Here is a 15,359-nt window from a genome sequence, read left to right as displayed (position 1 = left end):
AGAGCTAAAAAAGAACATAAAAACATCAGGTTTTCAAATTCGGTATATACTGTATTACCCAGATCATGAGATATTATACCACATAATAATTTATTTAGCAAAAAACAAGCAAAAATGCAGAACTAAACTAAGAACACCCCATGAGTTAACAGCTAGAACAACATTTAGCTGCAATAACTTGAAGCATGTTTTCAGTATGATGTTTTCAGTATGTCACATCAAAATAGAGTAATTAGGCCCACCATCCTTTCCAAGGTGTCCACACATTTGTTAATGAACAGCTCTGGAAGATCCCACTGCAGCGTTTCTATTTAGGTGAAATGTGGACTTTGACTGACTCATGGCAACACTTGGATTCTTTTCTATTGAATTTGGACTGCTGTGTTGAGATCATTGCCCTGATACATGACCCAGTAGTGGGTCAAGCTTTGGCTGTTGGACAGACAGTCTCATGTGTTATGTATATAGCATTTACTGCAGGGAAGACTGGGAAATGTTTCAAATGTTTTCCACTTAGGGGTGAACTTTCTTACCATACAAATGGTTTTTATAACCCTTACAAGAATAAAGAGAGGTAACAATTATTTCTGTCAACTGCATTCAAAAGGCTGCACCCGGCTGAAAATGAATAAAAACAGTAGTTTGGCTAATTTATTCATTAAATAATGACTCTGTTTATTGTTGATCATCATGTATGTCAAAGTGTTTTTTTTTTCAATTGAGGTTGTATCTCACTAATTTTTACACCTGGTGAGGTCTCGATGATATTTTAAAATATCCTGATATCCTGACTGTATTTTCTTTTAAACATGTAAATTTGGAACTTCCCCTGTGATGGATGAATGAAAGAGGAAAATATTTTAGATATAATTTACAAGCAGCATTTATGATGGACAGCTGTTGTTTTCTGCACCTTATTCATAATGTTGTACAAAGAAATATAGAGAAGAATATAAAGTATCTTTGTTATACATTGATCAGCCTCTGAACACAACATTGCTTTCAAATTGAAGAGGTAATTGGACATCATTAGTCTATAATTTAATTTATTACACCTGAGCATTTCGTAATTAAAACATTAGAAAATAAGGACATTAGAATATTCCCCGTGAATAATGACTGTCTTGATAACAGTTTCATGTTGAGGTAAAAAAAAAAATTATTAATTATTAAATTATTGAACTTCAAAGAGGGCAATCCCACTCCATCTGCTGGCAGCCTCCAGTAAAAGCTCCACCTTTACTCCTTTCTGCACCTAGACCACCCTCACACTACTGACCCTGTGTTGGCCTTTGAAAAAAAAAGAAATAGGTTCATACCTTCAGCAGCTACAGCTAACGCACACCTGAAAAAATAAATTTGATTAAACAGGCACATTTGCCCAGGAAGCTCACGGATGCTGCTCCAGCATATTTGGTATGTCAGGCTAGGTCAGCTTGTAGGTCAAGAAAAATAGATAATTATATATATATATATATATTTGTGTGTGTCCATATGTGTCTGTTGTATACATACTGTATACATACATATATTTACTTTTTATTTGGAAGGTTTCCCCTTTTTTTGAGACAGTATGTTATATTTAACTTGCAGTCCAGTATATTTTAAATCGTAAATGTGTAACAACAACAAACTTCTACCACGGTTTCTGTGACTACTCTTGATTTATAATAACTTTTAATCAGGGGACAAGTTTACCCTTTTTGCACATGACATGTCCCTGATTACTTTGAGGGGGCTGCAGTAAAAAGTTGACTATGTCCAGTGTGGTCTTTTGTACAAACAATGTGCTGCTGGCTACTGACAGCACACTAAAGTAATCTTGAGATCTGCATTCATTTACCTTCTATTTATTCAAATCTAATAAAATGAATGAAATGTCTAATGGTGAGGCTGAAACAGTGTTGTGATTGAGGTTGCTGTGATTGAAGTGATGGTCACCCCCCGAACCCCCCCATACCCCCCCTCCCAGGTTTGCTTACATTGGACTTGGCCTCAGAGATTAGAATAATATAAGCACATAAGCCTTTGCTTGTTCACGGCCTGCTCACTCACAAACCCCACCCCGCCCCCATCCCTCACTCTGAATTATGTAATTGCACCCAGTACCTTCTGCATCATGTCTCCTGTTTGACCACATTTGAAACTAGACGTATAAACTCTCCCTAATAGGGAACTTTTATCCTTATGAGGAGATTATTGGTCCAAACTATGCACTCTAATATGAGCAAGTGAATCAGTCTCATGTGTTCAAAACCACTCCCTCCTACTCCTTTTCCCTCAGCTTGCAGATGTTAAGCAAGAAAGGGGGGCTAACTGAGTGGGGTTGGGTTGAGTACAGAGATCCCTCTCAGATTCTTTGCTGCCTGTAAAATAGAAAGAAAACATTTAAAGAATAAATAAATATATTCAAACGGAAAGCTGAAGTCAAACTGAATCACACTTCTGGAAGAAACATGAAAAATCAAATGTATATTTTTGACTGGACTTTTTTTTATATTTTTATTTCAGTGTTCACTTACATTTTGAGCAATTATTTCAACATGCACAAGCAGTGATAAACATAAAGGAATTTGTTACCCAACTTCAAAATGTTAATTCTAGCCTTAAGTCTTGTGACTGTGTTAGACATTAAGAAAAGAACAGAAAATTTGAAGCTGTGTTGCTACTATAAAGACCAAAGTGGTGAAGACAGAATGAATACGTCACCTGGTAATGGACAGAATAATAGCACTGATTACTGGTGAATGTAATGGTTTATAGTATAATACTGTAAAACAAAGTTAAAGCATCACAAATAGTGAATAAAAAGCTCTACAACTATGCAAGCTGCAGCAACTACACTATGGTCGGTGGGTTGCAATCATAGTTAACAAAGTTGTATGTCTTTTTCATTGTGTGCACCCATTCATCTTGTACTCTTCTACAAACTTATTAAACCCATAACAAAACGCTTTATTGGCACTATTCTGGCACTCCTGAGGCAGAGGCTTTCTTTCAACCCAGGTGTTTGATTCCAAAAGGTACTGCATCCTATAAAAAGAGGTAGATAGGAAAATGTATATCAGTGCATTTAAAGTGGTACTTTCATGATGATTTCATTAATGATATCATTTGTCATCCTGCACTTACGCTCCATTTGAGTCTGTAGTGGAGCCATCTTTGCCCATGATGAGATACTGCTTTCCCAACTCTAATTCCCCCTTGCAGTGAAGCCTCTTGGCAAACACTCGAACAGAATTCTCTTTCACAAGCATATCTCCATCTAGAAAAGAGATGATAGATATCTTTATGAAATGCCAGTCAACAAAAAGCATAAACATCACTTAACTATTTAGTCTTGCCTTAGTCCACCTACTTGTTCTGAGGACGTCGTTTACAGTAGTTTTGTACAGCTCAAAGTTGCTCTTCACAGATACATTGTTAACTGTAACGATGTACGCTGGAACACAACAGAAATCTACCATGAATAACACACATTAGCTTGAGACAAGTTACTATTACATGCTTCCAAAATAATGTCATGAGTACTGACCATATTCCACGATAGGGAAGAAGCAAGCATATTGCAGACGCTGATCCTTTTTTATTTTCTTCCCTTTGAATGTTTCTTGTACTTGATGACAGGGTCCTACAGATATGAGCACAATGCAAATACAATCATTTATGCAAACTTTAATAGTACTCCTACAGTTCATTTATTCAGAAGTCTTCGTGGGTCAAAGTCTTCTTCATCTGTAAAAGCATCCTTTTCACTCCATTCCAGCCATCTGTAAATGAAACTTTCCCACAATACTGAACCAAATAATTGAAAAACCTTAAGTCAGAAAGTCTGTCTGTGGTTGTTCTTCTAGTCTAAATACACAGCAGAAAAGGTGCATCGCTAGCTTACATTGCTTTTTTTCAAATTAGCTTTGAAAAAATAGATTTGGTAATCTATTAGCAGAAACTGCAACATGTGCTATTATAAATTAAAAATGCATTGCCAATGTGTTAACGGTGGTAAAGGTGACCAGAGAGCAGGAAGAGCCTAAACAGATATACATAGTGCCGTGACTTAGCAGAGGTATCTGGCAAAATCAAAAGGTGCTAAAATGTTTTAACTTTGTTGCTCTATTGTATATAAAGTGTGTAATGCTTACTTTCTGCACATTGACACACATCCTCTGAACACAGCTTAGAGACCATTTTGCTTCTTTTTGGAGCAGAGTAAAACACAGTGCACTTTCTTTCTGAAAAGAAAACACAAAGATGCAATAAATTCCTGTTAAATTGAACCAAGATGTACAAAAAGATGTTTGTGAAGTCATAAATAAAATGGCTCACGTGGTTCATAATAATCATAGAATACAGCTGGAGCAGGCTGCAGAAGGCCTACTGGAATGGTTTGCTCAGCCTTAAAACTAAAACATTCCTCATTTGCAAAAAACTGGAAAGAAAAAGAGAATATCGTTTAATAGTGACCATTTGCCCTTTTTTGTATAATTGGACTTTAACTTTACCTTATCCAAGTATATCAGCACTCTTCCATAGGAAATCTCATAATGGGTAATGTATTGTTCAGGTGGCAGCTTCAGCTGGGCAGGGGAGAAGAAATGGTTTTGATCTATAGTAGAATGACATTATATCCCTCATCCCTCCAATTTAGCTGAAATCTGATTAGTGAAACATATTTTTAATACAAGAGGTACAAGCAGTGTAGTTTTGAATTATTTTTTATGAGAAATGCAAAAACTGTTAAACATGGTGGTAGTAGTATTATGATATGTTGCAGTACATGTCTCCAATAAGTACAGATGCCTGACAAAGAGCCTCCCACTCTGCTGAAGATAATGAGGATTAAAAGAGTAGAAAGAAAAACTCACCCTCTCCAGGTCTTTGTCTATAGCCTTAAATCCACTCAGTAAAGTGATGTCAATAATGGACATCCCTGTAAGACCCAAGTTTGGGCTGACACTGGATTAATAGAAACAACGGGAAAAGTGCAGGAAGACATGAATCAGAAACAGTGACCCTAGTTTTGTTTGGTTTAAAGTGATGGATATTTAGAAGGAGAATGTCCAAGATCTCATTCAACTAACCTGACGCAAACACTGTAGGTAACGGTGTTTTCGGAGATTTGGTTGCTGTGAGAACCTTCGATGTAATCATAGTCTTCATAGTAGTTATAATTTTCTACAACCCCAGCTAAAAAACAGAAATGATCCTAAGTGTGCAGCTTTCCTTGGTTGGGATTTGCTATCATTTACAATAACTCACCTGTGTATGTCACTTGTCCATCTAATGATACTTTTAAAGAAAGTTTGGTACAGTCATCCTCAGGGTCAAGCAGATGGTAAGCCTTTACAGTCTGCCAAAGAGGGGGACATTTTACTGCAAATTGTTATAGCATTCACAAAATACAAGACTGAGAAATTAAATAAACTCACTTTAAACTTAAACTCTCCTTTTCCTGTTATGCTCACATTAACCTTGTTCCCTGTAAATATCTAGGATAGCAAAGAAATTCATATTCAGAGTGACATCTGAGAATAACACATTTGCATTTAAAGGTCTTGCATAAATACTGTGTGATACCTTCAGGTCTGCTTCCACCTTCTGGTTCTTATTTTCCAGTGCAAGCTTAATAATTTCATTCTTTCCTGCAGCTGTGAACTCTGCAATCATATTTGCAGCAGGACTGCTGTACCGTTTTAGCTCATACTCTGACAAGGCTTCCAATGCCATGAGGGTATCCTGGGCAGGGTAAAAATGAATAAATAAATTAAATAAAGCTGATGATCAATGCATTATGTAAAACTGAAACAGAAATAAATAAATGGGGAAGGGGGATTTGAAGAAAATTGATTTTTACTAAGGTTAATGTAATTGCTGAAGTGGCATCATAATCACCTGTGATGATCTGTAGCCTCCAAAATAATTTTCTTGGCTAGTTAGCCAACAGGCTATTTCATCTGCCCACTTCCTATCATCATGTGCAACTGCAGTAAGAAGGGCGTATGCTGTTGTCTCTACTGCAGTGGCCTTCGCTTGATCACTGGGATTATTTGTCCACATGTAGCAGCCATTCTCTGATGTATGTTAGATTAAACAAACAAACAAACAAATAAATAAATAAACATTAAATACATTTTCATAGCTAAGAGTAAGCAACATGGTTTACAAAGCAATCATTCTCAGGAGAATTTAACGGTGATATAAATAAGTAAACAATGCTGATTTTTGTGTCAGTCTGCCAAAATGTTGTGTTTTGTCAGGTTGTTGAAAATTTAGTTCAGTTATTGGAAACATTTCATTCAGGTAATTTAATCTTGATACAGAAACATTTCTCAAATAATTTTCTATAATTGACTTTCCCATGAAATGTAAAATGAAATTACATGTATACATTAACAGTGGAGGATATGTTCATACTGTATACACTTATTTATGTATTTTATTTGACATGCCTTTTATTGCCATGGATTGAAGTTTTCTCCATGCAAATGAACGATTGGCTTCCTGTGGCAGGCAGACTGAGAGGCAATAGGCGGCAGTGGCCACAGCGTAGGGATGCTCAAGCTCTGCAAATTGTGACTCGAGATATGTTGTTGCTTTTAAAATTGCTGCTTCCTGTTAGAAAGTAACATAAAAGGTTGGTAATTCTGTTGAACTGTTTTGATTTATCAAATTCTAACCATGGTCATTGAAATGTACATAATGTCTACATTTTGAGCAAGTTAAATGTTTTATATTTCATTTCAGCATGCTATGTGTTTTATCCCAATTCGCTAATTAGTGGCATAAAAAACATCTCCATAGAATAAATAGTACAAAACTACACTTTTATTAACATATTAAATGTTGAGCTACATTATGATATTGCTACTTTGCTGGAAACCTAGGACGGTAATTTTTAGATAGTCTCACCGCTTTGGGTCGGTCAGATGTCAAAAACAGAAGGGATCGGTTCAGTGCCAGAGTAATGAAAGCAGTCATGGATGCATCTCGGTCTTTGCTTTTCTATATTAAACACATAGAGAGTTTAGCCAGCCATCCTTCATGTCATAATATTCTAAAACTTTTTGAAATATTCAAATATATTCCAACTTCAAGAGAGTTTACCATAACACCTCTGTGTAAAACAGGATGTGGATCAGGGTATGACCCATCATTCATTTGTACTGAGATCAAGTAATCCACAGGTTTCTGGATTGGTTCCACTGGTACATGCTTGGCAGTCCGGCCTTGCTGACCAGTAGCTGCTGCTAAGCGCTCTGCTATCAACGACAGAACTTTAACTACAAGGGCAGTAAGCCTAATGAAAAGAGAAAGAAAATTAGGAGATATGAATTGGGGGATATGGTTTATTTGTACTGCCTGAAATGAAGAAAGCTAGTTTGTTATAGGACTCTATGTTGCTGTCATGCCATGAGTAGACATAAAATATAAAGTAGTAGACATATAAAAATACTCACCAATTACTAGCTGAAACTGATTGCCATGATGCATAACCACCATTGTTTTTAATCCTGTATTTGTCATGAATTCTCACAGAACCTAAAACAAAGTGTTTACTATGATTAAAATTCATGTCTGTTGCCACAACACTCATTCGGTGCATTTTATTTACTGTTTCTATGAGGGAGGGGAAGAATTTCAAGGCACACTTATCAAAAAGGAAGATGTTTTCCAGTTAACTGTGTGCTGTGGTCTTACCAGTCTCCATATTATCCAGGGCACGATCTCTTGCACCAGCAGGCAGGTCAAACCACTGGTCACTCAAGTCAAGATAACGGATAGCTAAAGCTGTCGGTGCAAGTCCCCTCATTGTCTGCTCTAAACATCCACTAGGCAATACAATCAGACTGGCAACTTTCTCAGGTGAAAGGAGATTCTTTGCATATGAACTGCCAAATCCATCCGCTGTAGAGGAGAAAACTGAAATATGAAGACACCTATTTTATACATAATGAGGTGTATGTATGTCTGACAGCACCCACCTTCAACTGAAATGAATATATTAGAGCTCGCATCAGGAACTGTGTTATCAGGTAAAGATCCATCGATACTGAGAGTTTTTGTGCTCTTCCCTGTCATGATAAAGGGATGTACTTAGAATTAAAACACCAAGCAAATATCACAGAAAAATAGTGACCATCATAAAAACACTCACCATCTAATTTAACCACTTGAGTTTTTTCCACTCTCTTTTCTAAACCTTCTGTCTATAATAATGACATAGAAGAGATCAAATGAATGCCTTGGTTGATTCGTCCTGTCTTCTAAACTACTTTAAAATCATCATTTTTACAGCAATTAAACTTTTCTCTCACCTGTACATTCAAATTTTTTTCCACTGCATCTATTCCCCTCTCATCCTCAATATCATATAAACGTATTTTAATGGGTATGGGGCTATCTACCATTGGGACAGCAGAGAAAGACACGAACTGTGAAGACTGTGGCTCCATAGTAATTTGAACATAGGAGCTGGTGGTGGCTGAAGCCGGAGAGCAAAGACCTTCAGTTTGTTCCAAATGCACCGCTAACTGTAGATTTGCAGAGTTCAGAGAGAAATATCATTAAGAGAAGTCAATTTCATCCCTTTTATGCAGTAAATAATAAATGTCCAATGATTGCCACCTTTATGTAGGTTATACCCACCTCTAGTTTTCTATCGCCATAGTTGTAGATAACAGGTGAAATAGATAGTTGTTCAAATTTTTTCACTGAGTAAGGCAGTGTCAGAGACACAAATGACTCCTTAAACGCTTTAACCTCATATGGCCTAACCACACAGAAACCTGAATGACATACAGAAAAATTGCAATGCAGTTATTTTGTACAGTTTTTCTAATCAATGATCATGAATTTATGAAGTACACAGCTGTTACCAGATTCTGCAGAGAAAGTTGCGACTTGAATTTCCCAAGTGGTGATGGAGTCAGGTAGTGTCAAAACATGCCTAAAAGGATTTTCAATTAAGGTAAAATTTATCTATAATATATAAGATATCATTTTCTTAGTGTGTAACTGGACATTTCACTTGAAAATAAAATGTTTAACATCCATATCTTACCTGATTTTACCATTCACATCAAATTCTGTGAAATCAAAGCTTGGGGGGAAAAAGCGTCTGATATACTGTTCAGTAGGGTCCAAGAAAAACTGTTTAATGTCGTCTATGCTTGCAGCTAAAAGCAAAAATAATAAAAGTTTGTATTCAGCTTGATAACCATGTAACACTCGTTAACTGCTATTCAAGATGACATTTAAAGTGTTTAACTCACTTCTGCCAAATCCAGTCTGGCCCTCTTCTAGCATCTTTTTCTTTCGTAGCTTCTCTGCTTCATGGCAGCATTTTAGAAAGGCATCAGCACACTTTTTATTTTTTAATAAAAGGACCCTTGATGCCCTTTCTTTACATTTTCGTCTCATAGGAATGGGAGAAAATGCATGAGAACAACACTCTTGAAGTTCTGTGTCTGTGTAATTTGATTCTGAAATTGACAAAAGAAAATGAAAGAGCACCTGTTTTAGAATATACTTTCAAGAAAAAAAAAATCATGCTAACTTAGACCAAGGAGGTAATGTCAAATATCTTACTTAAGGTCATCATTTCCTTCTGAAGGTCCACAGAGCGTCTCTTTCGTGCTGACGTTGATAAACACTGAAAAGCTGTAGGGAAGCATAAAAAAAAAATTCCGGTAGAGGTTAATACGCCAACAGCTCTCCCAAGTGCTCAGGTGTGGCTTTCAGAAAGTTTGGAAAAGAGGAGAAGGAAAAAGGTTCCTGTGTAGAGGTATGTGGTTTTTATCTAACAATAAAATTCTGTTTACCTTTTCAGGTGTACCAGCTAAGCTGAAAAAAGCAGTTTCCTCATAAAGCAGTAGATGCTGTGAGACTCTAGAACCAGAGCAGCCTCATATTTCAGTGATAATTAAGCCCAACTGTTGTTTCACACATCACACACAGCTTCATGTTTTGCTTATATCGCACAGTACTGACAGGTAACTCTACTCTACATCTGTCCAGATTCACTGAGGAAGTCCTGCAGAAGCTTTCAGAAGATGCTGCAGAGGAATATTTACTCATATATTCACCACTCACTTAAAAATGTAAGTTTAGACAATTATTTGTAGTTTCTTATGTCACTGCTATTTTTTTATCACCATTTGTTATTATTATCAGTCCTAAATTTAATTATTATTTTATTATTACTGAATTACAGTTAAGCATTATAGTAAATTTAGATTAGAGTCGTGTTTATTTGTACAATACCAACTTTCTATGACATAGAATGTGACAGTAGACTGTGGTGTAACTGCGTGGATGTGAAATTCATTAAGTGAACATTGATCAATCAAATCTTGGTACTAAGAACGAACATGTTAATAAATAACGTATAGACTTGCCATACCTTGTCTCCAATGTGATCTGGACTGATCAACAAAAGACAGGCCAGCATCCACCAGTACTGATGGTTGGTTAGATCCTCCACCATATGAGCAACCAAGGTCATATGAACTCATGGTTGAAAACACCTGCAAAGTAAGAACAAAAGCTTGAACTTAGTATTTCTATGAATCATAATACTTAAAAGAAAATTAGATAAATTGTAAAAGCCATGTGTAAAAGTGTTACCTGCTTAGCTGTGAGTTTATTATCAGCACTGAGACCATAGAAGGCCTTATCCACTGCTAGCAAAGCCACTTTAGCTGCATGACCATGTAGATCAATTTCTAGTTCAGACATTTTTCCAGGTTCAGATCTTCGTGTTTGTTGTACCTAAATAGACAAAAATATTTTTTTTTCCAGTTTTAGTATTTGAGTTATTAGATCACACCAAAACAAATATAAAAATGTATAACAGCATTTGCATGATTTTCCAACCATTTTTTATCGTCCCAGTTGTCACAAATGATGCAAAACTTGTAAAAAATTAACTAATTTAAGCACATTCAGTCCGATGAGGTAACAGTTTGTTTTGTCTCATTTGACTCAGACTGCAGTCTTATCTGTACTGTTTACTTACCTTGACTTGTATTGGACATTCATCCCTGACATCCACCCACACTGAGTCAGCTATGATGTTACCGTTGTCGGTGTAATAATAGCCAATCAGACGGAAAAATGGAACCATGTCAGCCGTTATCTGCAGGCTGTGTTTAGCTGATGTACCTCCATTGAGAGAGCCCTCTTTAACTATGATCCCACGGCTTAGGACCTGAAAAACATATAATGAAAGATCAACAATCTAAACAAATGTGGGTTTTTTTTTTTTTTTTTGGTTGTTGTTTATTTTACTATTTTTTTCTAATCCCAGAACAAACATTGTGTATTGAATCAGATTTCCTCACCATGTAGTATATGCTTCCTGTGCTTGGGCCATTCTTGGTGCTGAATGTTACAGAAAGCATTTCATTTACAGAATACACTTTGTTGGTAACTGCAATATGAAGATAGCTACCACTTGGAGATGAAGCAGGTTTTATGATTTTCTCCTTTTGTAAGCCACCTGCTGATACCTGCAGGAAGCAGAGATTGAGAAGTAAAACTGAATTTAAAGTAAATTAGGAAAAATGTCTAAGTGTAGGGATACTTACATCAACTGTAATCTGAGGTACATCAGCAATATTAAAGGTATAGGACACTATCCCCTCCTGATTTGTGTTGCCTTGCCAAGAATCCTGTGATCCTTTTACGTTAATGTTTACTGGCACATCAGCTGCTGGGGAGCCATCTGGGAGACGCATGACAAGCTATAATAGCAACAAACAAAGTCTTGAGGAAAAGATTATCGGGGTCATGCACCTGTTGCTGTTAACATTTGTTAATGTGACATACCACCACATCTAATGGATATCCAGGAATAAAATGAGAGCGAGTTCGAGAGAGGTCTAAGGTGTATTTTTGGGAAATGATAGGAAGGTAAACTTCCGCCTCTTGCATTTCACCACCTAGGCAAAGAAATTAAACCGCAACATCAACAATAAACGCAATGGCAAAAAAATACATTCATTCCAATTGCCTCTTGTCACGTTTGTAGCAGTAGATATAAATGTTGTTTTCAGGATATCGTCAATATCAAAGAGTAAATTCACATTCCAGCCATTTATCCATTTTCTATACTTCCATATGTCTATGCAGTATCGCAGGGGAGCAGGAGCCTGTCCCAGCAGCTACTAGGCTAGAGTGTTGTTACACCCTGGACTGGTTGCCAGTCTGTCACAGGACCAACACACAGAGACCAACAACCATTCATGCTCACATTCATTCCTAAGGAGAATTTTTAGAGGTGCCATTTAACCTAACATGCAAGTCTTTGGACTGTAGGAGGAAGCCAGAGTACCTGGAGAGAACATGCAACCTCCACACGGAAAGGCCTGATGCTAAAACATTTGTAGCAGTTAATTGTGATGTGCATGCTGCTATTGTGAATGCAAACTATTATTTAGATCACATTAAATTTATGAGATTTTAGAATGAGGTGAAAGTCAAGTTAGAAAAGTGCTGAAAGTCAGTGTGTCCCTTACTTTGAACATTTGTGACAAATACTCCCAAAAAGAGCCGTAATCCATTTTTCTGCAGATCAAAGAGGGTGTTGTTCAGTCGTTCCTTGAGTTTCAAGTTAATATCTTCTAGCTGAAAAGAAACTCTTGCAATTCCATTTTGGACCTGTAAAATTTGACATGTGTTGTTGGTGATGCAGTAGCCTAATGAAATACTAAAGAGTGGCAACATGTTGTTCAGTCTTTGAATAACTTGTTCAATGAATGAGTTTGTTTTCTCACCGAACCAGCCTTCTCCAGTCCCTTAATAAAGGTAGGCATGCCTCTTTTGCCATCAGCTGTACCTTTCTTTACTACTCCAAACTGGCAGTGGTAAGCCCCTTTGACACTCTTACCATATGAGTACCTAGAAAAAACAATAACTGTTACTGCATTGCAAGATTATTAATAATATGAATCTTTTTCTCTGTTTACTGTGTAGAACAAAATAAGTTTAATGCTTCTGCAGACTCACAGTAGGCCACTGTGAGACATGAAAACAGCAGCAGACACATTTTGTGTAAATCATGGTTTAGGCATGTTCTGTAAAAATACTTTTCATAGCAGAGAAATGTTAATTTTGTGCACATGTTCCCATTAAAGTAGAATTTAAATGAAGCAAAAGGCAGTGGCCAGCTTGTGACTGACAAGATGCCCGTATAATGGGCACGTGAAGGTCCCATGGATCCTCACACAAAACCTCTGCAAGCAGTGTCTATGCTGATGCATTCAAACTGCTACACCTTTAAAACAGTTGTCTCATTTACATCCTGCTTTTTTTCATCCTGCCAAACACACCACAAAGACAACACAATTCATGTGCAAGCTGCTCTGCCTTGAACAGAGCAGAACATGCAGCTCGGGGGACAGACCTCATTCTGTGTGAACTATGTGAGTCTCATGATCAGTAAATTAGATTTTAGACACTTACATTGCTGAGATGGTGAAGTTGAGATGAATATCGTTCAATAAAATGTAGTTCTGCTGCATTGCGATGTTCACCTCAAAACTTGGCAAAACTAGGGTGTATCACAGTATTTGTAAAGATAAGAAACTGTGTCTGTTTATTTTAGTGAAAAAGTAAAACACTTTTATCATTCTGATGCTTACCAGATTTTTGGACTTTGAACTCTCGGACAGCAGCATCCTGTTCATCGTCTTCATAGTGTGCTGTAATCTTCCATGTGCCCATTCTTCATAAAGACAAACTATACTTCAGTGATGTTTGTGTGGATATGTTAGTCACAAATTTGCAAATTTGTTTTAACCTACTTAGAGACATCAGGAATGGAGAAGATGTTTCTGTAAATCCCTCCCATGGCAACCTTGAATGTCTTCAGAACTCTGTTTCCATAAGCGTTCTATTATGAAACATTAAAGGTATTAATGATAATATTTAACCATAAAAATCTGTTGACAACTCAAGGCCATTTTCCCCCTTAAAAACATATATCCACTCACAAATATCGATATGTAGATTGGTTCCTCATGGGGCCTAAACCTGTGGTCAAGAGTGAATATCCTGTAATTCACTAAAGGATTGACAACATAAAATTACATTACAATCAATGCTTTGATTGAAGTTACCATACATTTCTTAGCAAACGTTTTAACCTTTTTGTGTTGGGTTGTACATGGGCTGATCAGTCTGAATGAAGATATACCCCCTGTGATTTGAAACCAGGACCTTTGTTGACCGCCTTTTTTCATCGCCTTTGAAGCTGGGGCTCTCTACCTGTAGGTTGAGGTAAGGACGACGTTTCTTTTTTTGGATTTGTAACCAATCATCCCTTTTTATCTGTGAAGTCAAAAAAATGAGAAGCGTCATTTAATTAAATCTACGTAACATCCAGCATGTTTTTTAATGCTTGGGTAAGTTTTCATACCATGAGCTCAACAGTTTGAGGATTCCCTTCATTTTTACATTCAACAGTTTTCTTCTCAGATACAACCGTACCAGACACATGCTCCAGGTAGAGAGTAATAGGCTGATTAAAATGAGCCGGTCCCACCTGGATAAACACTTTCTCTTTAACGCCGATGTGAAACACATTTGGAGCAGAAATAAAGAATCTGCACAGAAAAACATGAAAGTTAAGTTCAATTGTACCCTTTATTTTATATTCATTGACTATTATACTTGTAGATAAACATTTATATGCTTTGTCTTGTCTATTACCTTATAAGAAAATGTCATTTAGCATACTTTATATGATGGCAGTATAAAAAAATAACTTGATTAGTCATGATATATGCAAAGTGACAAAAGGTTTATTGAAACCTCTGCATTCATCACAAATATGCATCACAATATATCACAATATTGACAATTATTCCTTCATTTACCTGTCTTCCACTGCGTTCCCCACAGCCAAGACCGTGAACAGTAACAAAACAATGCAGCACTTCATTGTGCAGCTTGTTTTTCGAAGCTTGCTCTGACACAAGCTTAGAGATGACAGAGGTTTTAAAAGTCCTTCACCCCTGTATTTCACAATCACTATATTTGATAATACCCGCCCTGTTTTCCTTACTAAGAAAAACTTATTTACAACTTAGAAAAACAGAGAAGTACCTCTTCTTATAGTAATGGCTCGTGTTGCATGCTAAATGGCAACAATTAATCACATAAAACTGTTTTAGCATGTGAGCTGATATGTGCAGGGGGCATACATGATGAAAATTTCTGCATATATACCTAGAAATAAACTGATTTATCTAAAATAAAAATTAAAGCTCTTGCAAACTGAAATATGCTATTTTAATTACATATTATTTAAAAAGAACTTCTATTTCCACTTGGTTTGCAGAATGGAAATTATTCGC

General features: G+C 36.6%; 1 protein-coding gene and 1 long non-coding RNA gene across 3 annotated transcripts; one reads left to right on the top strand and one right to left on the bottom strand.

Moving 5' to 3' along the window:
• Positions 1 to 2,473: 2,473 nt before the first annotated feature.
• c4b (complement 4B (Chido blood group)) lies at positions 2,474 to 14,988 on the bottom strand. 2 transcript variants are annotated; one of them, XM_041988674.1, is made up of 41 exons: positions 14,880 to 14,988; positions 14,420 to 14,606; positions 14,148 to 14,331; positions 13,995 to 14,065; positions 13,806 to 13,894; positions 13,644 to 13,726; positions 13,465 to 13,552; positions 12,777 to 12,900; positions 12,519 to 12,660; positions 11,830 to 11,942; positions 11,589 to 11,744; positions 11,343 to 11,510; positions 11,018 to 11,209; positions 10,627 to 10,770; positions 10,403 to 10,526; positions 9,589 to 9,660; positions 9,273 to 9,482; positions 9,062 to 9,176; positions 8,877 to 8,947; positions 8,647 to 8,786; positions 8,316 to 8,531; positions 8,156 to 8,207; positions 7,983 to 8,072; positions 7,699 to 7,905; positions 7,458 to 7,539; positions 7,105 to 7,297; positions 6,910 to 7,002; positions 6,450 to 6,612; positions 5,893 to 6,074; positions 5,578 to 5,736; positions 5,430 to 5,489; positions 5,260 to 5,350; positions 5,082 to 5,187; positions 4,866 to 4,956; positions 4,503 to 4,577; positions 4,327 to 4,429; positions 4,143 to 4,232; positions 3,536 to 3,631; positions 3,359 to 3,442; positions 3,133 to 3,265; positions 2,474 to 3,033 (listed from the first exon to the last, which is right to left on the bottom strand). In XM_041988674.1, exons 1-41 carry the CDS (start codon positions 14,942 to 14,944, stop codon positions 2,892 to 2,894), a joined length of 5,046 nt encoding a protein of 1,681 aa, XP_041844608.1. In that variant the 5' UTR covers positions 14,945 to 14,988; the 3' UTR covers positions 2,474 to 2,891. The 2 variants fall into 2 exon arrangements, with proteins under 2 accessions (XP_041844608.1, XP_041844609.1); XM_041988675.1 differs by having other exon boundaries at positions 5,893 to 6,071.
• LOC121642163 lies at positions 3,669 to 12,512 on the top strand. The gene is made up of 3 exons (XR_006010852.1): positions 3,669 to 3,681; positions 8,126 to 8,132; positions 12,393 to 12,512. It is a non-coding gene; the product is annotated as an uncharacterized LOC121642163 (long non-coding RNA).
• Positions 14,989 to 15,359: the final 371 nt, after the last annotated feature.

Source organism: Melanotaenia boesemani, chromosome 6, assembly GCF_017639745.1.
Source record: "Melanotaenia boesemani isolate fMelBoe1 chromosome 6, fMelBoe1.pri, whole genome shotgun sequence".
NCBI lineage: Eukaryota > Metazoa > Chordata > Actinopteri > Atheriniformes > Melanotaeniidae > Melanotaenia > Melanotaenia boesemani.
This window is presented reverse-complemented; position numbering and strand designations above follow the sequence as displayed.